This window comes from Oncorhynchus gorbuscha, linkage group LG12, assembly GCF_021184085.1.
Source record: "Oncorhynchus gorbuscha isolate QuinsamMale2020 ecotype Even-year linkage group LG12, OgorEven_v1.0, whole genome shotgun sequence".
Classification (NCBI taxonomy): domain Eukaryota; kingdom Metazoa; phylum Chordata; class Actinopteri; order Salmoniformes; family Salmonidae; genus Oncorhynchus; species Oncorhynchus gorbuscha.
The window spans coordinates 33,159,054-33,182,771 of NC_060184.1; the positions used below are offsets into that span (position 1 = coordinate 33,159,054).

Sequence of the window (23,718 nt, forward strand, 5' to 3'; positions counted from 1 at the left end):
ATGATCTAAATAAATGATATGCAGCTCAGTGCTCCAGATTTGCATTTGGTTAGCTAACTTGCTAAATGGCTAGATCAAGCTTCCTGGTTACAGCAGAGACAACCAATACCCTCCTGGATCAAGATCCCCATGTTGCCTAAATTGTTGTGAGCCCCAACAAATTTTTGTAAATGTTTTTTATTATTTTTTTAAATAGCATATTTTGTGTGCACTTCTGGTAATATCGTATACTCCCTACAGAAACAGTATGAAAATCAAGATACTGCTCCACCCGAGCACCAACTTCAAACATGCACATTATACATTTCTGACAGAATATAAAAATGAATTAGGATAGGCCCTAACATCCCATCCAGCATATTTCGCTTCAATCAAAGGCTATAAATATAGTTATATTTTTATGAATGCCTCATGGGACTTCAATCGTTACAAATGAAGGCAAGTGACATGTTTACTACAAAATTAAACATTTAATTTGCTGTACATGCATTGGCACTATGACAAGAGTTGTATTAATATTTCCCTCCCGCATGATATGAAAAGATAACGTAGTGTAGCGGTGGAGCGTTATGACTTACTACAACCCCCCCCCCCCCCCCCAAAAAAAACAACACAAAACAACAATCCATACTTGACAAATAAAACTCGAGGACAAAAAGCAATACGTTTCAATTCATGGCACTGTAACATTTGACCTAATCGTATTATGACAGACCTTCTTCGTGAGCTGCAAAAAAATACAACAAAACCACAGCAAATACTCCCGACATTACAGCTTGTAACAGCTCTACAAAATTCATAACATGTTGAGAATCTTCTCAATGCAATACTGTTGGCAGTTGATACTTTTATACAGATGTGATGCTGCTGTGAATGTAAAGCACCACATGACCACATAAGAGGTTGAACCAGCAGTACGTTACCACACACACACACACACACACACACACACACACACACACACACACACACACACACACACACACACACACACACACACACACACACACACACACACACACACACACACACACACACACGGTTTCCCCTCTATCCAATAATGTGCAAAAGAGTGGATGGGATTGCATGGACGGGATTGTACGACAACCAGACACGGACCCTTCTCAATGTCATCAGATCCCTCTGGCATGGGTAGGGAGGAGTGCACAAGTGCGCACTACAGGAGAAATAGGTAGAGCATCGTTCGAACATAGAGACGCAGGGAGTTCTTCACAGGGGGAGGGAAGATGACACAGAAAAACACAGGGGGAATCTCAATTGCGTACTCCTCGTGTCCACTCTCCCCAACGACTCCTCAACACTCGTTGGAGGATAAGGTCAGAGGGGAGGGACCTCTGGCTTTCTCCTTCAATCGGTTTTGAGGGGGAGGTGAGGCGAAAGGACGCAAGGAATACGCAATTGAGATTCTCCAAAAGTACACTACAAGAGGCAGATGGCTACTGAGTTCACAGTGAAGTTAAGACATGACACAGAATTAGGGCCAGGAGTTTGTCCTGACAATGTTTCCAACAGAGTTCTCAAGCCCTAGTCTTTAACCAGGCCTCAGAGATCTTCTGGCCCTCATCATAATCAACAAGGGTTCTGTACAGAGGGCAAACATACTACTGGCTGTGCCAGTCGGCCGGCGTAAAAGATGCCATCTCAATGTTTAGGAAATTCTAATAGTTCATTCTTAACCTGGATGGTACACTGTAGGTTTCCATTTACTCACCCGCTCCGAGAAAATGACCCGCTTTGACTTGATCCTAGTACTGTTCTCACAGGCCGTAGGAATTAAGGCTTCACTGCACTGAGTTAGTTCAGGACTGTAGGCATCTTGTTTAAAAAGGCATGCTACAACACCACCACTCTCAACAGCAACGCATCCCTTCTTAGCAGCATTTGCTTCTTTCTCTTCCAGGAGGAACGACACTTGGACGCCTTGCAGATATTTGTAACATACATACATATTTAGAGAAAGCAGTAGTTCGTCACCAACCTTGTACAACCCCTACCCACCCTGACCTACAGCTCTCCAGACCATTGACATAATGTAGTTTCCCCCTACGGCAATGAAAGTAAGGGACGGGATCTTGTGGCACCGAAGTTCACTATTTGTTATCCAGGGAGAGGAAGTACGGCAAGCCGTGAGGGACATTAGGAGTGTTTGATGGTGTATTTGCCTTTCTGCAGCTGAGAGATGTACAACTTGGACTTGCTGCCGTCCAGCCGTTTGAACCACACCTCGTCATGGTTAATGGTGGTTATCATGGCGCTGTGGAGGAGAGGTGGAAGAGGATTGGATAATAAAATAGAGGAACGTACATTATATACACATGCCTCACCACACAGCGACACTTGGATCTAGTCTATGAACGACAGCGGCATACGCGCACGCACTTTCCTCAAGTACTCCAACATCAGCGCACCCACCGTTTAAAAACATACATTTCATACACAGACTCACACCTGGTGGGGTATTGGTCCTTCCTGTTGATGCATATGGCCTGTCCTCTGCAATACCACTGGCTGTCATAGAACAGTCTGCCCTCCTCAGACCTCACCACATGGTGGTGTCTGTCAGCCTTGGCAGGGACTACACACACACACACACACACACACACACACACACACACACACACACACACACACACACACACACACACACACACACACACACACACACACACACACACACACACACACACACACACACACACACACACACACACACACACACACACACACACACACACACACACACAAAAACATTGGTCACAAGGGTAGGTCCAACAGTTTAAACTACTAACGTTACTATGTATCTATAGCTGTGCTAACTGCCTGGTACTCAACACTATTGTCCCTTTAATCACTCTGACATCAATGCAAATATAAGCAAAAATCTAATCAAACACTTCATGAGTGCCCATGAGCTCATGGCGCGCAATTTCTAAAGGAAAGGCGGATACCTAGCCCCCTTTTAACTGAAATGTGTCGTTCGAATTTAACCCAACCCCACTGATTCAGGCTAAGCAATTGCTTGAGAAAACAAATTTGATGGCCTCTTATTAGAAAGAGGGGGCCCCATCAGCTTTCTATAGGCTAGGCCTACTATAATTATTTACGAACTTACCTAATATTAAGCACATTACTTTGTTTTATAACAGGAGTATAGCCTACCTGGCTGGCATGAAAATGAACCATAGGAAAAGCATCATCCATTCCCTATTTGAGGGCATTATACCCCATAATGACAAAGCAAAAACATTTGTAAAAATATTTTTTTCCGGAAGTGAAATATCACATTTACATAAGTAATCAGACCCTTTACTCAGTGCTTTGTTGAAGCACCTTTGGCAGTGATTACATCCTCGAGTCTTCTTGGGTATGAAGCTTGGCACACCTGTATTTGGAGAGTTTCTCCCAATATTTTCTGCAAATCCTCTCAAGCGGTGTCAGGTTGGATGAGGAGCGTCACTGCACAACTATTTTCAGGTCTCTCCAGAGATGTTAGATCAGGTTCAAGTCCAGGTTCTGGCTGGGCCACTCAAGGACATTCAGAGACTTGGCCCCGAAACCACTCCTGCATTGTCCTGCCTATGTCCTTAAGAGTCATCTGCAGAACTCCAGCAATCAGGCCTTTATGGTAGCGTGGCCAGACGGAAGCCACTAATCAGTAAAAGGCACGAGAGCCCGCTTGGACTTTGCCAAAAGGCACTTAAAGAACTCTCAGATCATGAGAATCAAGACTCGCTGGTCTGATGATTAAACTATTTTGCCTGAATGCCAAGCATCACATCTGGATGAAACCAGTAAACAGTAAAGCATGGTGGTGGCAGAATCATGCTGTGGGATGTTTTTCAGCAGCAGGGACTGGAAGACTAGTCAGGATTGGGGGAAGGATGAACAGAGCAAAGTACAGAGAGAGTGCTCAGGACCTCACACTGGGGTGAAGGCTCACGTTCCAACAGGACAATAACCCTAATAACACAGTCAAGACAGGAGTGGCATTGGCACAAGTCTCTGAATGTCCTTGAGTGGTCCAGCCAGAGCCCGGACTTGAACCCGATCTAACATCTCTGGAGAGACCTGAAAATAGCTGTGCAGCGACACTCCCCATCCAACCTGACAGAGCTTGAGAGAATCTACAGAGAAGAATTGGAGAAACTCCACAAATACAGGTGTGCCAAGCTTGTAGCATCATACCGAAGACTCGAGGCTGTAATCGCTGCCAAAGGTGCTTCAACAAAGTACTGAGTAAATGCTCTGAATACTTACATAAATTTGATTTTGAGTTTATTTTTTATTTTGAATACATTTGTTTGTCTGTTTTTGCTTTGTCCTTATGGGGCTATTCTGTGTAAATTGATGAGGGAAAAAAACAATTTAATCAATTTCAGAATAAGGCTGTAACATAACAAAATGTGGAAAAATTATTGCGGTCTGAAAGCTTCCAAATGCACCGTATAAACCCAATAACCTATTGATAAACAAAATATTGAGCAACAATTGGTATTTTGCATGATGTGACGTACCAATACAAGGTGAATGGAGGTGTTTTCCAGACAGAGTTTTAATTGTCGCTCGCGCACAGTTTTAAGACAGGACAGATTTATAACGACTTACAGTCATGTGTGCATACATTCTACGTATGGAAACATGCGAAACATGCGTTTGCATGGTGAGCATGCTCTACCAACTGAGCTACAGAAGGACCATAACGGGAAAAGTTTAGAAATCTCTCTATTTTTCTTTGTGGGCAGATTTTTCAGAAATGGCGCACACAGAAATGTAAGGGGAAAATGACGCAACGGTAATAAATGAGGCCCCTGGGCTTTACAGTGACACAATGATACGAGAGATTCTTACCGTCAACCTTGACCCTGTGCGGCCCCAACGACGCCATCGCCTGTGGTGCATACAGAACAAGATCAAAAGGTTAAATTCCAACCCTAAACAAAATCACAACAAAGGCTTTACGTTTGGTTAACTCAAATACCTTTCGTATTGCTGTCCAGTCTTCAAGTATATCCAGGTCTTGCAGCATATAAACAATATACGGACGTGAGAAGGGGTTAAGAAAAACTCAAACTTCTGGCGCAGTATTGAAATGAGACATTTTTATTGCCACTGACAGTATCTCGTTGTATCAGAGGATGGATGGAGGAAAACCGGTAGAAAGAAAGGATATCAGAGACGACAACAGGCTTCTTCTTCTTGGCAGGGCAGAAGGGATCCCTCTTCTTGTTCTTCCGTGAATGTAAACCATCGTTCCAAAGTTCTGGAATGCAGAGAGACAGATTGAAAAAAAAAATGAAAAAAAAAAAGAAGGCAAAGCAAACCCTGGGGAGCTACAGGCAGTGCAGGCTTTTGTTCCAGCCCAGCTTTTAAAACACCTGATTCGACTGTTCCAACTTCTCCTCCGTTACTTAAGCCAGGTTTGTTGTAATTAGTGCAGGGCTGGAACAAAACCTTCCAGATCACTAGAGGTCATGTGTGCAGAGCACCTGAGGTGATGTCGATGCTGTGTCGGTCCTCCTCCAGGCGTCTGATCTTCTCCTCTAGCTCACTCTGCACCGTGTCAAACAGCAACAGCTTCTCACTCTGGGAGGAGAAACACAGTAAACTGATGCCTACTGTAGCACCAAAGCCACGTAGAGAGACCCTGGTGTCCAATACATACGAAATGCACCTTTGCTGATTGCAGAACTACAAAGCATTCTACTTAGACAAAGGTCAATTCCCAGTAGTTTTCCATGCATCCTTCATTGCTCCCTTCCTTGAGGTAGCCATATTGATCTACATATTAAGGATTCAATCCAACTGCTTTCACCTGCCCAATCAATCACATGTATATATAAAGCCCTTTTTACATCAGCAGATGTCACAAAGTGCTTATACGGAAACCCAGCCTAAAACAGCAAACACTGCAGGTGGAGAGGCACGGTGGTTAGGACAAACTCCCTCGAAAAGGCAGAAACCTAGAGAGGAACCAGGCTCTGAGGGGTGGCCAGTCCTCTTCTGGCTGTGCCGGGTGGAGATTGCAAGAGTACATGACCATTAAGGTCAGATTCTTCTTCAAGATGTTCAAACGCCCATAGATGACCAGCAGGTTCAGATAATAATCACAGTGGTTGTACAGATCACCAAACATGTCAGCACCTCAGGAGTAAATATCTGTTGGCTTTTCATAGCCGAGCATTCAGAGGTCGAGACAGCATGTGCGGTAGAGAGAGAGAGAGCGAGTCAAGAACAGCAAGTCCGGGACAAGGTAGCATGTCTGGTGAAACAGGTCAGGGTTCCATAGCCGCAGAGAGAACAGCTGGAACTGGAGCAGCAGCACGACCAGGTGGACTGGGGACAGTCAGGAGTCTTCATGCTAGGCAGTCCTAAGGCATGGTCCTAGGGCGCAGGTCCTCAGGGAAGGAGAGAGAATTAGAGGGAACATACTTAAGTTCACACACAAAAGCACAAGACAGGAGAATTACACCAGATATAACAGACCCCGGCACATAAGACTATTGCAGCAGAGGTACTGGAGGCTGAGACGGGGAGATCCGACGATAGCCCTCGGGGCCAATGAGGCAGGCTATAACCCCACCCACTTTGCCAAAGCACAGCCCCCACACCACTAGAGGGATATCTACAGACAACCAATTTACTATCCTGAGGGGGTGCAAGACCGGACAGAAAGATCCCGTCAGTGGCTCAACCGACTCAAGTCGCGTACAGCGCAGAAAAGCCTGGCATGACGTACCCCCCCTAGGGACGAAGTGGAAAACCCCTAGTAAGCCAGTGATCTAGCCCCCGTGATAGGGCCAGAGGCAGATAAACCCAGTGGAGGGAGGGGAGCTGGCCAGCCAGACAGCAGGAGCGGTTCATCATTGCAGTGACTTGCCATTCACCTTCGCACCCCTGGGTCAGACTACACTCAATCATAGGACCTGAAGACATGAGTCTTCAGTAAAGTGTTAAAGGTTGAGACCGAGTCTGCGTCTCTCTCATGGATTCCATAACAATTGAGCTCTACAGGAGAAAGTCCTGCCTCCAGCTGTTTGCTTATAAATTCTAGGGACAATAAGGAGGCCTGCGTCTTGTGACCGTAGCGTACGTGTAGGTATGTAAAGGCAGGACCAAATCGGAAAGATAGGTAGGAGCGAGCACATGTAATGCTTTGTTTCTTGAGACCTAGAACTAGCATCTCTGTTTAAAAGATACAAAATTGCCAACATCCACTTCCTTATGTCTGAAACACAGGCTTCCAGGGTAGGAAATTTGGAGTCTTCACCATATTTCATAGAAATATACAGCTGTGTCATCCGCATAGCAGTGAAAGTTGACATTGTGTGTCCAAATGACATCACCAAGAGGTAGAATATCTTGTGAAAACAATAGTGGTCGTAAAACAGCACCTTGAGGAACACCGAAACGTACAATTGACTTGTTAGATGACAAAACATCCACAGAGACGAACTGATATCTTTACGACAAATAAGATCTAAACCAGGCAAGACCTGGTCAGTGTAGACCAATTAGGCTTACCAATCTCTCCAAAAGAATGCGGCGATTCACAGTGTCAAAAGTGGCACTAAGGTTTAGGAGCACGAGGACAGATTCAGAGCCTTGGCCATTCAGAGCCTACAGTATTTAGACAGGGCCAGAGATAAACAATGGATGCACTTTATGCTTGACCACTGTGTTATTACTCACTGTGCCAACAATTGCCCATTGGGGATAAATAAAGGTTTATTGTATTGAATTGCCATCAGACCTCCCAGTGTTGGCAGGCAGCCTGGATTTCACAGTCATACTTGTTCTTCACAGACTCCAGACACAGCTCTCTGTAGATCCCTGTAGAAGATACAAGACAAGGAAAACAAATGTTTAGCCTCTGTCGGCACCCTTCAGACGGTTTGACATCACTGAGAACAGAGACATATATTACATTGTAACATTGTTATAACATTACATTGCATATTGAGAATAGAGACAACATATATTAACAGATGTGTGTTTCTTATATTTGGAGGTAGCCTACCCAGGGAGCTGGTAGGTAGGTCATCTGAGGAACACACAACTAAAATGTTAGAAAACCACTGATCTTCTTGACATTGACATCTGCCACAACTAAAGTTACAAAGTGGGACGTTAGTATCTAATCTAGTGTAGGCTAAAATTACATTCAAACTTACCAGCTACTTTGGTCCTGATCTGCATATTCTCCTGCAGGTTGGCCAGTGGTTCCAGATACTCTTGGGCACAGCCAGCTATCACTTCCTTCAGCTTTATATCCACCTGACTTAGCCTCTCCTTGTACAACCTAGTCACAACGAGACAGACAGCGGTGAGCAATACAGCAGCATCAATAGTTGGCTGGCTTATAATCATGCATGTAAACATGGACCAGAAAGAAAACCATGTGGAAAGTAGAAAAGGTGTCTTTACTGTTCTTTCAAGTCGCCGAATTGCTTCTCGAGGGTCGTCATCTCGTCCATGCATTCAATTCGTCTTCTCTCACAGTCCTCATCGTCCATATCTGTTGGCAATAATAAACATGCAGACACATCTAATACAGTAAACAAACTAGCGGTAGCTTGACACTAACTAACGTCAGCTAGCTAACTGTTAGTTGGCCACGCAGCATCAACATCACTATCATTTGGCCAGAATTAAGGAGACCATCATAAAAATGGACCTACATTGCATTACAGCACAAACACACATTAATTCATTTAGGAACTACAATGCATTATGCATAGCAGCCAGTTGCATTTTGACTAGCTAGCTCTAATATTTACAGACTGGTAATGTACCTATCCCTTACCCGAGCTGTCTCCATCTTCGGATACAGAAGAGCTTACAGTGTCCTCTTCGTCGGTGCTGCTAGCGTCTTGATCGGGAAAATCAACCTCCATTTCTTCGTGATTGCTTTCTTTCTTTTCGCGGGCGTGCACCGGCATAACGTTTAGTTCTCTTGTAAAATTAGAGGAAAGGGTTTGCGAACTGACTTTTAAAAAATAGCAATAAAAATGACGACGGCTAACCGGATAAACAACTAGCTAGCTAAAACAACAGAGGGAACTGGAGGTTAAAAACATGGCTACCGAATCGACCAATCAGATGCTCTTTTACAAAAAATGTCCATCTCCTGCTGCGTGCACTCGGAGCAAATTTTGAGGAGATGGGGAACTCTATTTGAGTCATATACACGCCGTTTGTGCGTTGTCAATGGACCGTGCAAGGCATTCTGGGATAAGAGGCGAATGGGTGTCAATTGGGCGTGTATGATGTGAACAAGAAGTACAACATTACACATCTTAACTGAGATGTTCAATGTAATACAGTGTAGCTTTGTAATCGTGACATTACGTACTTTCGAGGAAAATAGAGATATTTAAGATTTCTCTACGAAAATGCTAATCGGAACATGGACACGCGGACATTTCGGACTTGCTGATTCGTTGAACGCGGCACGTGTGTAACTTTTACAACCCGTTTCCGAGTTCGACTAGCACATGAACGCTTGGCGAATTGTTTAGCAGTTGCGTGACGTATAATTACAGCTTTAATACGATTGGTCGACAGTCTGCTGGGTGGTGCGTTATACGTATTCGTTGCCCAATGTGAGTCCCATCTCTTCCTTTCTGTAATATCTCTGGTGCACTGACTTTTTGCAGGGTTGATGTACAGTAGCTAGCTATCACATTTAGCCACCTAAACGGAGGGAGACAGAAGCGAAGTAGCTCATCTTAACCGACTTGTTGTGGGTAAGTAAAATCTGATTCGGTAGTTTGTTTTTCACTTCATTGTCTGAGTGTTATCGACAATATTTAGCTGGCTACGTGTAACTAACAAACTGAGAATGGTTTCCCGGTACGGTAGTTAGCTGCTAGTTAGCGTAGTTACAACACACAAGCTAGCCTTGCCAGGCTTGTTGTGGAGGACAACCTAAAACCTCTTATTTAGCGAGTATAGCTAACGTTAACTAATTAGAATACGTTGTAGCTGACCTTAACGACAAATATGACAAACAAGGTGAAGTTAATGTCTTTCATAAGTAACTTAGCCTGTTAACGTTACCCAGAGTCATGGATATGACCTGACGACGTTACTGTTATCCAGTTAGCTAGCCATTTAACTAACGTTTAAGTTGGCTAACGTTAGTACCAGGCCTTCATTCGACCACACATATCTAACTTACGACCTGTGGCGGGTATTTTACAGGTGGATATCTGTCAGCTGACATATGCAGCCACAAGTACAGAAAAGCCAACTGAACACGTGCTGTTATCTTGTGTTGAGAGATGGTCAGGGTCTAATTCATATTACTCTCTTATTGCAGTTCTGACTGGTTTTCTTCGGTCCCATGTTTAGGTGGGTGATTTCCACAAGATGTCGTTCCCTCCTCATCTCAACCGAACCCTTCTGCCACCAGGCATCCCACCTCCACAGTTTGCTGGTTTTCCTTCAGGTGAGTCATCAGAGACGGATATCCCATCCTATGGGCCTGTCTGTATGTAAATTAAACAGAAACTAGATTGTTAACATGACTGATTTGTAAGGATATCTAATACTCAGTGAACTTTGTATTGAGAGATACATTAATTTAAAATACATTTTGTATACATTAGAGGTTGACTGATTATAATTTTTCAACGCGGAGACCGATTATTGGCGGACCAAAAAAAAAGCCGATATTGATTAATCAGCCTGTGTGTGTGTGTAATAACGGCAATTACAACAATCCTGAATGCACAATGAACACTTATTTTAACTTAATATTATACATAAATCAATTTAGTCTCAAATAAATAATGAAACTTATTCAATTCGGTTTAGATAATGCAAAAACACAGTGTTGGAGAAGAAACTAAAGTGCAACATGTAAGAAAGCTGAAGTTTAATTGCCTTGCTCAGAACATCTTCGAAAGCCAAGTTAACAAACAGATCACTGACTATTTCGAATCCCACCGTACCTTCTGTGCAATCTGGTTTCCGAGCTGGTCATGGGTGCACCTCAGCCACGCTCAAGGTCCTAAACGATATCATGACCGCCACTGAAAGACAATACTGTGCTGCCATATTCATCGACCTGGCCAGGGCTTTCGACTCTGTCAGTCATCGGAGGGCCTGTTGTCCAGACCTCTGGCAGTCTCTATGGGGTCCCACAGGGTTCAATTCTCAGGATGACTCTTTTCTCTGTATATATCAATGATGTCGCTCTTGCTGCTGGTGAGTCTCTGATCCACTTCTATGCAGACGACACCATTCTGTATACTTCTGGTCCTTCTTTGGACACTTTGTTAACTAACCTCCAGACGAGCTTCAATGCCACCCAACTCTCCTTCCATACAACTCTCCTAAATTCATGCTCTTCAACTGATCGCTAGACGGGCGGGCAGGTGCGGGCAGCATCACTACTCTGGACGGTTCTGACTTAGAATATGTGGACAACTAAAAACACCTAGGTGTCTGGTTAGATTGTAAACTCTCCATCTAGATTCACATCAAGCATATCCAATCCAAAATTAAATCTAGAATTGGCTTCCTATTTTGCAACAAAGTATCTTTCACTCATGCTGCCAAACATACTCTTATAAAACTGACTATCCCACCAATCCTTGACTTCAGCGATGTCATTTACAATATAGCCTCCAACACTCTACTCAGACTGCACCCAATGTGCTGTCACAGTGCCATCTGTTTTGTCACCAAACCCACCACTGCGACCTGTATGCTCTCGTTGGCTGGCCCTCTCCTCATACTCGTCGCCAAACCCACTGGCTTCCGTTCATCTATAAGGCGGTGCTTTATCTAGCAAAGTCTTCTCAGCTCCCTGGTCACCATAGCAGCACGCGCTCCAGCAGGTATATTTCACTGGTCATCCCCCAAAGCCAACTCCTCCTTTGGCCACCTTTCCTTCCAGTTCTCTGCTGCCAATGACTGGGTTGAATTGCAAAATCACTGAAGCTGGAGACTCATATCTCCCTCACCAGACTTCAAGCAGAGTCTATGCAATTCTACCAGTCTTCAATTTTACCAGTTAAGAAGTTTTAGGTTGTAGTTAATATTGGAATGTTGACGCGTCAACTATTTCTCTCTCTACCATTTGTATTTCGTATACCTTTGCCTATTGGATGTTCTTATAGGCACTTTAGTATTGCCAGCCTAATCTCAGGAGTTGATAGGCATGAAGTCATAAACAGCGCTGTGCTTCAAGCATTGCTAAGAGCTGCTGGCAAACGCAGTAAAGTGCTGTTTGAATGAATTCATACAAGCCTCCTACTGCCTACCACTGCTCAGTAAGACTGCTCTATCAAATCATTGCATTAATTATAATAAACACATGGAAATTTGAGCCTTTGGTCCTTAATATGGTCAAATCCGGAAACTATCTTTTAGAAAACAAAACTTTTATTCTTTCAGTGAAATACGGAACTGTTCTGTATTTTATCAAACGAACGGGGGTCAACCCTAAGTCTAAATATTGCTGTTACATTGCACAACCTTCAATGTTATGTCATAATTGTTTAAAATTCTGGTGAAGTAATTACGGTCTTTGTTAAGAAGAGATGGTTTTCACACAGTTCGCAACGAGCCAGGCGACCCAAACTGCTGCATAGACTCTTGCACTGCTTGCACTGAACGCAAGATAAGTGACACAATTTCCTGCTGACATGTATTTATTTTAACTAAATATGCAGTTTTTAAAAAATATATACTTCTGTGTATTGATTTTAAGAAAGGCATTGATGTTTTTGGTTAGGTACATTTGTGCGACGATTGTTCTTTTTTTCACGAATGGGCTTTTGTTAAATCATAAGTCATTTAGCAGACGCTCTTATCCAGAGCGACTTAGTAGGCTGTGATTCGATGATAAATTAACAGGCACCGCTTTTATTATATGCAACACAGGACAAGCTAGTTAACCTCGTAATATCATCAACCATGTGTAGTTTTATTTTTATAAGATAAGTTTAATGCTAGTTAGCAACTTACCTTGGCTCCTTGCAGCCACAAGGTCTTTTTGATCGTGTAACAGGTGGTCAGCCTGCCATGCAGTCTCCTCGTGGATTGCAATGTAATCGGCGTCCAAAAAGGCAGATTGCCGATTTTAGTTAAGAGAACTTGAAATCAGCCCCAATTAATTCGGCCTTGCCAATTAATCGGTCGACCTCTAGTATACATTATCGCATTGTCTCTATTCCAGGTACCCCAATGATACCAGTCCACATGGGTATTATGACCCAAACCCCCGCGGTCTTGGTTCCCACCTCCATGCCTGCGGCACCCAGGAAGGAGGCCGCCCTGGTGAAGGCCAAGGAGACGGACGAGAACAGTGGCCCCACCACCACTGTATTTGTAGGGAACATCTCAGAGAAAGCCTCGGACATGCTGATTCGACAGCTGCTGGCGGTGAGGAAGGGGAACTTGAATGCAGATGCTTTGGAAAGAGACATTAAGCTTTATTTAGGCTATAGAACATGTCTTTAGTCACAAGTCGTGCTAGTGGAATAGACAATTGAAACCACCTTTCTGAGCCAGGATAGTTGTTAGTTTTGCTTCTGTTTTTTTTTTTTTTTTTTTTTGCATGTGACGGTGCAGTTGGCCTTTTAGGTTTGATTTATAAAAGCTGTTTCCCTTTTGGCCAACAATGTTTCCCCTGATACTCTGATGAAAAGCAATGTCCTTTAGTAGGTCCCTGTTGTAAAACAAGCAATTATTCACTCTTCAGAAATGTGGCCTGGTCCTAAGCTGGAAGAGAGTCCAAGGAGCCTCTGGAAAACTTCAAGGTAAAAACAGAACAGGTACAACACTTCTGAAGTACTCCACCACCATGTAAGTCCAATGTCACCCTCACCAAGGCGTGCTTTGCCAATGTGAAGCGCAACTACTATTTAGTGGGAAAACAAATGTGCAGGCTCCTGTTCAGTAGGCATTAATCAGAAGAAAGTAGACTAAAAAATGTTTAACTACATGTACTTGTCTGATAAGAAACGCCCGTTAAAAATGTCCATTCCATGCCCTAATGAACACAACCTCCTTCCTGGTTGCTACTCCGATGGCTGTGTATTGATATAAATCCCCGGTGCCCATCCTTCCTTCTCTATTCTCTCCAGCTTTTGGGTTCTGTGAGTACAAAGAGCCCGAGTCAACGCTGCGGGCCCTGCGGCTGCTCCACGAGCTGCAGATCGGGGTGAAAAAGCTGCTTGTAAAGGTGGATGCCAAGACCAAGGCCCAGCTGGATGAGTTCAAGGCCAAAAAGAAGAGCAGCACCAACGGCAATGGGGTGGGTAATGTAGTGGGGAAGGGGGACACTCTGAGCTGGAGGGATGGGAGAGGGGAATGTCACATTACCATGTAAGTTATGGGCTAGTTTCTAGGACACAGATTAGTCAAGGACGAGGCTTAATCTATTTCATTGGAATCTCTATTGAATTTGTTTTTTAGTTCTGGACTAGGCTTAGTCTGTGTTTAGGAAACTGGTCCTAAATGTTGAATGGAATTAAAACCTTCAGCCTCCTGCCATTATGCAGGTCTGAGCGACTTCCAGTGGAGACTGATGGACCCAGCTCTCGGGGGCAGGGTTGGCTAAATGAATGGGAAACTCTGGCGAAAGGCCTGAAACAAAATAGCTCCTTTTACTTCAAATATTTTTTTTAAACAAGTGAGGCTGAAAATGAGTTGACTTGGATGTAATACTAACCCGCCTGTCTCTCGCGCTCTGTTTTTCTTTCTGCTTGAAGGCAAAGGCAGAGGGTGGAAAAGAGGAGGCGGAGGAGGAAGAGGAAGAGGAGGTGATCGACGAGGACACCAAGAGGCGGGATCAGGTCGTCAAGGGTGCCATCGACGGTCTGATCCGCGAGTATGCCAGCGAGCTCAATGCTGCCTCGAATGATGAGTCCCCCCACCGCAGGAAGAAGAAGGAGAAGAAAGAAGAGGTACTTAGGGCTACTTTCTCTTATCTCACTTTAGATTTACCTGGTACATGTTGGTTGGGGGTTGTAATATTGTATTTGGGCACATTATATACAGTCATGACTGACATTATTGGCACTCTTGATAAAGATGAGCAAAATAAAAGGCAGGATAACGCCTCCTGAGTGGCGCGGTGGTCTAAGGCACTGTACTGCAGCGAGAGCTGTGCCACTAGAGATCCTGGTTTGAGTTCATGCTCTGTCGCTGCCGGGTCGCGACCTGGGAGACCCATGGGGCGGCGCACAATTGTCAGGGGAGGGTTTGGCGGCAGGGGATGTTCTGTCCCTTTGCGCTCTACAGACTTGTGTGTCGGGCCGGGCACAATGCACGCTGACACGATCGCCAGGTGTATGCTTCTGGGTTAAGTGGGCATTGTGTCAAGAAGCAGTGCGGCTTGGCTGGGTCGTGTTTCGGAGGATGCGCGGCTCTCGACCTTCGCCTCTCCCGAGTTCATACGGGAGTTGCAGCGATGGGACAAGACTGTAACTACCACTTGGATATCCTGAAAAAGGGAAAATAAACTAGACTGAACAAAATGGTATGTTCAAAAAAATTGTGGAATTATGTTATGTTAATCCAATTGCCTACTACATTGTATTTGTTGGTATATGAACGTCTGGATAGGGATTAAGTCTAGTCCTGAGGAGTATCCTACGTACCTGGTGTGAGGAGTTGGTGAGATAACGTTGGTCAACTCTGAGTTCAACTCGGGATAACTGGTCATTCGAAAGTGTCTTGTCTTTTAGCCAGGTCCATTTCTATGGCAATGAATCCTTCAGCACTACACCTGGTCCAGTGCAGTCTAACCCCATTTAACCTAAATGACTGTGCCGTGACTTGAGGACCAATCCCCTTAATTTGAGAGAGTCTACAGATTCAACATTTTATATTAAATCATAATTTTTTTTGTCAGCCTTGTTGTCAGCATGACCCTGAACACTATCCCTTCTTTCTGCCTCCCATCGTCCCTTAGGAGGATATCAACGCAATTGACGGATTGGAGGATGACAAGAGAGACCTGATTTCTAGAGAGATCAGTAAATTCCGCGACACCCACAAGGTATATGACTGTACTCATCTCTCTCACTCACATTGCAGGTTCTTGGAAAAGAAGCTACACACGCTAGTGGTACAGACCTTTTGGGTTTTCACACTTACTGCTAGTGGACATTTTGTGCAAGGACCTGTTTTATATAGTCTAAATCAGGGATGGGCAACTTTGCTGGGGGTGGGGGCCACAATCTGAACTCATCATGAGGGGCTGCAGTTACTCGCGGGTCTGCGTACCCACATCCATCCATACACACACACACACTACACTGCGAGCAAAAAAAAATTGGTGGCCCCATTTTGACAGTGGAGTTTTTTATTTTATTTTTTGCAATCTACTCACTTTGCCATGCGGTTGGAAAAAGGTTTGCAGTTTTTAAAATTTGTTTTCTGACTGAGACGGACTAACAAAATCAATGGGGGGCCCCCGGCCGGTAATTCCACCATGATAACAAGTTTAGATAGCTGGCCGCTAAACTAACTTGGCAATCTAAAATATTTTAGCTGACATGGGCAAATTGACTGACAAAACAAGAGTAAAACTGCAGATGTTTTGAAATTCAAAAGGCCCACGGGCCACCAGTTGCCCATCCCTGGTCTAAATTTAGGATGGGAGAATAGTTATATTTTCACGTCAAACTATTGCATACCTTGCTCAAAAATCTCAATGTGAAATATCTGGATTTGTCGTATTGTCACAGTTTTCAAACCTAATTTGACTCGTGTCGACGGGACATTTTTATTTTGTATATAATTAGGGTATTTAGGTGTGATAGTATAGCTGGCTAGATTCATAACTCATTCATCACACACAAACAAAATGCATGGCGACAATGTAAAGTTACCTTAAAGCTAATCTATTCATTAAACCCCGCCATTATGATAGAGATCATATGGTGACTAAAGCAAGATGAATCTCAGAGCTTTGGAAAAAGTTGTCGAGGATAGCATGTAAGTATGAGCTTTCCTTTATTTTGTACATATACTGGGCGCTCCCTCCTCGAGGATTCGCATAGGGGCAACTGCACAGGCACTCTGGCTTACAGTGGTGGCTGAGGTTGTGGAACTTTATGAGAACCTCAACACACAGCCCACCTTTTCCATTTAGATAATGTCAACAGAATGTTGGTCTTTCTTTTAGACCAGTTATTTGCCAAATGTGGAGAGAACCACACCGATTTTTCATTTCCAACTATTTATCATGTTGTCCGCAAGCCAGGGAGGCCAGTGAACCTGTGTGAGTCCTCTGTAAATGATGACCATTCTACATAATGTGTGTGTAAAAGTCAAGTCACTGAGACTCAGGTCAATAACCACTGCAGTGATTTGGGCTGTAGATTGTACTGTTATAGCAGTGGGGGGGGCGCCCCTCCACAGCACTCTGCGTTCTGAAGACTAGCCAGGTGAGTTCCAACCCACCCTGTGGATAAGTGTGTGTGTGTTAGAGAAAAGCCCCATCTCTCCTAGTCCTGTGTCCAATTGTCAGTCCCTCTATTTCTGTCTTCTTTGATTCTCTCTTTCCCTCGTCACTTTAGCTCTTTCTCCCTTTATTCTCTGAACTTGTCTGTCCCCTTTTTCTTCCTGGTTTCTAATTGCCGTTCACCCCCTTCATCTCCATTTTCAACGCAACCAACATTTGGTGTTCATAATCTACGGCAGTAGACTTGTGGTAAAGGAGGTACGAGTAATGTGTAGTGAGATCCTTTCTCAAGCACAAATGGTAAGGCCTATGCTTTATATAGAAGGGGAACGTCATGTACCTATGGCCTACCTGCAGTTACTCTATGTCCAAGTTGTCACCAATAGAGCGCAGAGCAAGGTAAGTTCAAGTAGGAAGACTTAACCAATCAGACCCCTTCCACCCATGCCCATAGTACCTGTATGCTCTCTTCTCTATTTCCCCCTTCTCTGCCTGTTTTCTTTGCTCTTCGTCTTTAGCTGCACTAAACCCGTGGCTCTGTAGTCTGGGTCAGACCAGGAGGACAACCATCTGTTGTTCGTTATGGACTGCTTTTAGCGGTCTGACCTTGTGGGAAAGGCCCATAGGTAACCTGTGGTTTCACTGTGTATTTCACAAAAACCCCAACACAAACTTGAGCCTCAGTGTATTTAGAATGCATGGTTTGTAATTGTCTGCTAATCAGTTGAGTACATGGGGAGCCATGGGCGTAGTGCTAGGAGGGAGTTGTCTCTTAGCGTGTGTCTGGGAAATCGAGTCACGGGAGAACTACAGAAGACCGAAGCAGGGGTAAGAGCCTCTACGATTTAATTTACCTGTCCAGAAAATGTTTTTTACATTTATTTTAAATTTTTCTATGTACCAGGATGTTTCACGGCTGTCTGTTTTTACCAATGTACCCCATAGAAGGCAACGGTTGTTTTTGATGATTTGCTTGAGGGAAAGTGAATCTCCCCCCTGTGTATTGTTTGACCTGCTTTTCCTTCCAGGCCTAACTTTTATAGTCTTGTAGGGGCAGCGACGGGCTGAAATCCGTAGCTCAACACCTGTAAGTCACCAACTAGTTTCACAAAAGGATTGACGCCTTTTTTTGTTTTGTTTCTCTTGTAATGAGGACACTGACTTGGGAGAGAGAGATTGTTATTTATCAAGCAGCTCCTTTTTCTCATTTTGAATGTCTGTGACCTTTGACATGGCCAACAAGATGTCGTCTTTGACCTCAAAGTGGTTTCCAGTGTCTTTTATTTAGGTAACTTGTAAGTCGCCCAGCTTGTGCTAAACAATCATTGTACTATATTGATACTGTGGTCTGCAACTGGTGGCCCGCAGGCCAAATCCGTCCCGCAAGCCGATTCATAAAAAAAATAAAAAAATTGGTCCTTGGGGGGGGGGGGGGGGGGACAAAGGAGTGCCGTGTCTCATGACATCTTGTTGTTATTTTCCCATAGAAACTCTTAGCCCAGCCAAGGAGCGGCTGTTGTGCCAAAACGTCAGCCTCTAACTCAACTACTTCATCCTTAGATAACAAGAATCTACATTGTTACAGTAGTCCCCTCCGCCCCCAGAGCCTGGAAGCCACTTCTAGATCCACTTCTGTGCACTTATAGAGAAGCGTGTGACCCAGCCTCACTGTGCTCCTGTTCTGTTGCATGGCTGTCCTCCCCGGAGCCTCCAACTTATCAACTTCCTCTGTTCTCTTTGCAGAAACTGGAGGAAGAGAAGGACAAGAAAGACAAGGAGCGTGCAGAGTTTGATCGCGAGCGACGGGAGAGGGACAAGGAGAGGGAACGTGAAAGGGAGCGTCGGGACCGCGAGCGGGAGAAAGAGCGCGAGAAGGAGAGGGAGCGGGAGAGGGAGCGCGAGCGGGAGAGAGAACGCGAGCGGGACAGAAGTGACAGAGACCGTGATCGCAACCGGACGAAGGAGTGGGAAAGGGAGAGGAGCAAGGACCGCAGCCACTCCAGGTGTGTGTTATTAAATAAATAAAGCAATGGATTGTGAAGGAAGGAATGATTGGGAGGTAACTAGGTTGATGTTATGTTGTAGAGAGGTGAGTCGCGACAGAGACAAGGACAAGAAGCGTGACCAAGAGGATGAGGAGGAGGTCTATGAGCGGAGAAGGCTGGAGAGGAAACTCCGAGACAAGGAGGCAGCCTATCAAGAGGTAGCTTACAGTGGCGTGAGAATCATGTGTGTGTTGGCTGTGAAATGTTGCTTAATTTCTGTCTCGTGTCTGTCTGAAGCGTCTGAAAAACTGGGAGATCCGCGAGAGGAAGAAGGCTCGAGACTACTCCAAGGAGTCTGAGCGGGAGGAAGAGCGCAGGAGAGAAATGGTAGGAAGAAATACAAACCCTGTTCTCACCCTCGCATGGCATTCCTGGGTCGTGTTGAGCAGGGAGAAAACCTTTTGAAACCAGGGGCGGGACTACCTGAACTTGTCCAATGGGAATGCTGGTTTAATTGTCCGTTGTGAAACGTTTTGCCACGCTGTGCCCCACTACTGAACAGGACTCAGGTTTACCACTGATCTGGACTTGAAGGGTCCTACCGTAGACATAATTGGTATGTGTTTCCATTCATCATTGTGTCCTACAGACTAAAGAAAGCAAACGGCTGAAGGAGTTCCTGGAGGACTACGATGACGACAGAGATGACCCTAAGTACTACAGGTGACCACCAGCATATTTAATTCATTTATGATGCTGATCCGCTAGGTTTACATACTACAGAAGATATAATTGAGACTATTTTAATATCCATAATGTAAACTGTCAAGATGATGGCAGTCTGAAACGACAACATGTTTTTTGCTTCGACATTTGGGAAGAGAAACCTCACTACTTAAAATAAAAATACAACTTGAAGACATTTGTTGATGAGTGTCAGGGCCATTGTTATAAAAAGTGTTGTTCCGTGTGTGACCCCTAGGGGCAGCGCACTGCAGAAGCGTCTGAGAGACCGGGAGAAGGAGACTGAGGTGGATGAGCGCGACAGGAAGAGAGAGAAGGAAGAGCTGGAGGAGATCAGACAAAGGCTGCTGGCCGAGGGACACCCAGACCCCGAAGCCGAGATACGCAGGGTGAGAGAGAGGGAGTGTGTGTGTGACTGTATCCGCTTGACTGTGTTTATTCCTGAAGGTCATTTTGTCCTCTGATCCCTTTGTCTGTATGTCTGCATTGTAAGTGCGTCTCTGTCCATCTGGTTATCTTGGCTACACAATAACGTTAGGCGAGTGTATCCACTTTCCTGACTGTGTAAGCCCCTTGTCTCACACTGCTTCTCTTTACCGATTGGTCCAGATGGAAGAGGAGGCGGAGCGTCTGCGTCAGCCTCCAGTGAAGCCAGAGCCCGACCCCGAGGAGGAGCGGGTACACAAGGCCCCACGGGTGGACCGGGATCGCCGAGGAGACAGAGATCGAGACCGAGGTGATCGGGAAAGAGACCGAGGTGATCGGGAGAGAGAGAGGGGGGAAAGAGACCGAGGTGATCGGGAGAGAGAGAGGGGGGAAAGAGACCGAGGTGATCGGGAGAGAGAGAGGGGGGAAAGAGACCGAGGTGATCGGGAGAGAGGAGAAAGAGACCGAGGTGATCGGGAGAGAGAGAGGGGGGAAAGAGACCGGGAGAGAGGGGATAGAGACCGGGAGAGGGACAGAGGGGACCACCATGTACCCCACCATCACCACCCCCACTCTGATGATGATGTGGAAGGGGGGGAGGAGGAGTTTGATGACGACGACCAATCGGGGTCCAAGCCCTGCCTGAAGCCCACGTTGCGGCCAATCACTGCGGCCCCCTCAGTTTCGTCGGCCAGCGGGGGCGCCACCCCCAACACGCCTTGTGGCGGGGACGAGTCACCCTGCGGCATCATCATCCCCCACGAGAACTCGCCCCCTCACGAGACCCCACCCCAGGAGGAGTTCCGCCCCAAGATCGGCCTCAGTCTCAAACTGGGTGAGTTTGGTTGGTGGGACAAGCTAGGTCTAGAATCATATGGACATGATTGTGACAACTATAGTGCTAACTACCTAATGATCTGTTGTGTAGATCCAATTAAGCGCCTCAATCATTAATGAAGGTGAAAGATCAGGATAATTAAAATAATGACGCAAGACTGCCTATCTTTACCATTCATTTTTAGATTGAGGCATATAGCTGTATCTGCACAGATGTCTTGAGCCTGACAAACTTTAATTTGAGAGGGATGTCACTCAAATTGCTTTAAGATATGAATTAAATGGAACTGTCCTGTTTCAGACATACTTCATGACGAAAGGTTTAAAGTATGTCTAAATATCTCTCTAGGAGCCACTAGCAGCCCCAGCCAGCCCAACGTGGCCATCAAACGCAAGAAGCTCACTGTGGACAGCGTCTTTAACAAATTTGACGACGAGGAGGCAGACGAGGCTCCCCGCAAGCGCAAGCTGGTACCACTGGACTACGGCGACGACGACAAGAACCTCCAGAGTGTGGTAGACGGCGCCTCGGGCCTGGCGGCCATCAAGGGCGCCAACACAGAGGAGAAGCGCAAGCACATCAAGAGCCTGATTGAGAAGATCCCCACGGGCAAGACGGAGCTGTTCTCCTACCCGCTGGACTGGTCCGCAGTGGACTCGGTGAGGATAGGATGTGGCAGTACCCCGCTTTCCAGTCTTTCTGCTCTCTTGCCAACTAATTCTGTGTTAGCAAGAGCGCAGAAACCGAATGGAAACCAGACCAGAGGAAATATGACATGACATACAGATAACGCTGGTTGATTTTGATAATTCAACGACTAGAGGCTGTAGTCCAAGGGAATTGCTGATGTAGCCCTTCTTTGTCAAAGTAGAAAATGTGTTTCCCTACAAAACTGGTACAGACCTATATGAATAATACCTGGTGCAGTGACTAAAGTATTTCTGACTGTCCTCCCCAGACTCTGATGGATCGACGCATACGCCCCTGGATCAACAAAAAGATAATAGAGTACATTGGAGAAGAGGAGGCTACGCTAGTCGATTTTGTCTGCTCCAAGGTGTGTAAGCATGATTGATGCAATTTACTGGGGAGCTGGATGTTTTTGCAATATGAGTTTCATTCTGATTCCTTAATTTTGACCTCCCCCAGGTGATGGCTCATGGTACACCACAGGGTATCTTGGATGATGTTGCCATGGTGAGTATCCCAAGAAATATACTGGGAACATTCTCAGAGTTGTCTGTCCAGCTAAAACTGATTTAACTGTATTTTGATTAAAGTATTAAACGGGCCTTAAGAGCCTTGGTGAACTGCTTTTGGTCTCCTGATTTAAAGTTGTTAAGTACTATGTCATTAATCTAACTGCAATGCGGTTCTTCTACACCAAGGTTTTGGATGAAGAAGCAGAGGTCTTCATCGTCAAGATGTGGCGGTTGCTGATCTACGAAACTGAAGCCAAGAAGATTGGGCTGGTGAAATAGGAAACCCAGGAAAGCACTGAACGAATCCAACTTTTTCTAATAGAGTAATCTGACTTTAGTGTTGTCAGTCACCAAAAAACTTCTCAATTTGAGTGGCCTAAAATCAAAGAATGTGCTCAACCTAATAATACCCCAACAGCATTCACACGTTGAGCTCCCGTTTTCTCATTCTTCCAATAGACTCTGGTACATGTTACTCTACTGCAGCTGCTGACTTTGTATTGGTGTATAGCCTACGTGTGTGTGTGGGTGCGTGCGTGATTGAATGACTGACTGAAGTGCTTATTGAAGATGCATGAAAGCAACCACTTGGACAATGGCCCTACTACAGTCTCTTGGCTCGAGTTGGATGTTCTGAGGGTGACAGTGGAGGTAGCGGATTAGGGGTTAACGGTTGATGAAGAGAACATAGCTACTCAGCTGTGGAAAAAAGTTCACTGAAAAGCATCTCACTGTTTTGTTTCTCTCCAGTTTTGTGACGTTAGTAATATCAAAGGTTATTGGACTGCTGTTTCTACGTGGCATCTGCTGAGTGAAACGTCTGTTAATGCGAAGGGTAGACCTTAAAGGGTAGATTTGTTTTTGGATTACAAACAATGCCTTCTATAAATTCTATTTAAGCATAGGCCAGCTATTGAACATTTGACTTGTGGTTGGTTGGTCTCGTAACACAGGCAACAGCACCAACTGGAAAGGATACTGATTTGTGTGAACATTGTTTCCATTTTTTCTTTTTGTACCAGTGGAAATTGTTTTGAATAAATACTAAAAATTTAAAAAAATAATTGTATAATG

General features: G+C 45.0%; 2 protein-coding genes across 5 annotated transcripts; one reads left to right on the forward strand and one right to left on the reverse strand.

Annotated features, from left to right (window-relative positions):
• Positions 1 to 450: 450 nt before the first annotated feature.
• LOC123990896 (breast cancer metastasis-suppressor 1-like protein-A) lies at positions 451 to 9,441 on the reverse strand. Of its 4 annotated transcripts, none has more exons than XM_046291888.1 (11): positions 8,825 to 9,441; positions 8,446 to 8,536; positions 8,193 to 8,320; positions 8,039 to 8,062; positions 7,772 to 7,851; positions 5,508 to 5,604; positions 5,192 to 5,281; positions 5,000 to 5,064; positions 4,870 to 4,909; positions 2,470 to 2,596; positions 451 to 2,275 (listed from the first exon to the last, which is right to left on the reverse strand). In XM_046291888.1, the coding sequence occupies exons 1-11, from the start codon at positions 8,958 to 8,960 to the stop codon at positions 2,158 to 2,160; spliced, it is 996 nt and encodes a 331-aa protein (XP_046147844.1). In that variant the 5' UTR covers positions 8,961 to 9,441; the 3' UTR covers positions 451 to 2,157. The 4 variants fall into 4 exon arrangements, with proteins under 4 accessions (XP_046147844.1, XP_046147843.1, XP_046147848.1 ...); XM_046291887.1 differs by having other exon boundaries at positions 4,870 to 4,918; XM_046291892.1 differs by lacking the exon at positions 8,039 to 8,062.
• Positions 9,442 to 9,520: 79 nt separating this feature from the next.
• Positions 9,521 to 23,705, forward strand: LOC123990897 (RNA-binding protein 25-like). Its single transcript, XM_046291893.1, has 18 exons — positions 9,521 to 9,767; positions 10,375 to 10,471; positions 13,211 to 13,416; positions 13,736 to 13,793; positions 14,121 to 14,290; positions 14,748 to 14,942; positions 15,953 to 16,039; positions 19,193 to 19,452; positions 19,535 to 19,652; positions 19,732 to 19,821; positions 20,084 to 20,157; positions 20,417 to 20,567; positions 20,788 to 20,874; positions 21,091 to 21,439; positions 21,791 to 22,101; positions 22,401 to 22,499; positions 22,592 to 22,639; positions 22,831 to 23,705. Exons 2-18 carry the CDS (start codon positions 10,393 to 10,395, stop codon positions 22,921 to 22,923), a joined length of 2,475 nt encoding a protein of 824 aa, XP_046147849.1. The 5' UTR covers positions 9,521 to 9,767; positions 10,375 to 10,392; the 3' UTR covers positions 22,924 to 23,705.
• The last annotated feature ends 13 nt before the right edge of the window (positions 23,706 to 23,718 follow it).

Excerpts from the sequence above, each read along its gene's own strand:
- LOC123990896 (XM_046291887.1), bottom strand. The coding sequence starts at position 8,960 with ATGCCGGTGCACGCCCGCGAAAAGAAAGAAAGCAATCACGAAGAAATG. Across the intron at positions 7,852-8,038 it reads CCTACCTACCAGCTCCCTGG|GGATCTACAGAGAGCTGTGT; the intron begins GTAGGCTACCTC and ends TATCTTCTACAG. Across the intron at positions 5,605-7,771 it reads CTGCCTGCCAACACTGGGAG|AGTGAGAAGCTGTTGCTGTT; the intron begins GTCTGATGGCAA and ends TTCTCCTCCCAG.
- LOC123990897 (XM_046291893.1), top strand. The coding sequence starts at position 10,393 with ATGTCGTTCCCTCCTCATCTCAACCGAACCCTTCTGCCACCAGGCATC. Across the intron at positions 13,417-13,735 it reads TGATTCGACAGCTGCTGGCG|AAATGTGGCCTGGTCCTAAG; the intron begins GTGAGGAAGGGG and ends TTCACTCTTCAG. Across the intron at positions 19,822-20,083 it reads AAGAGCGCAGGAGAGAAATG|ACTAAAGAAAGCAAACGGCT; the intron begins GTAGGAAGAAAT and ends TGTGTCCTACAG.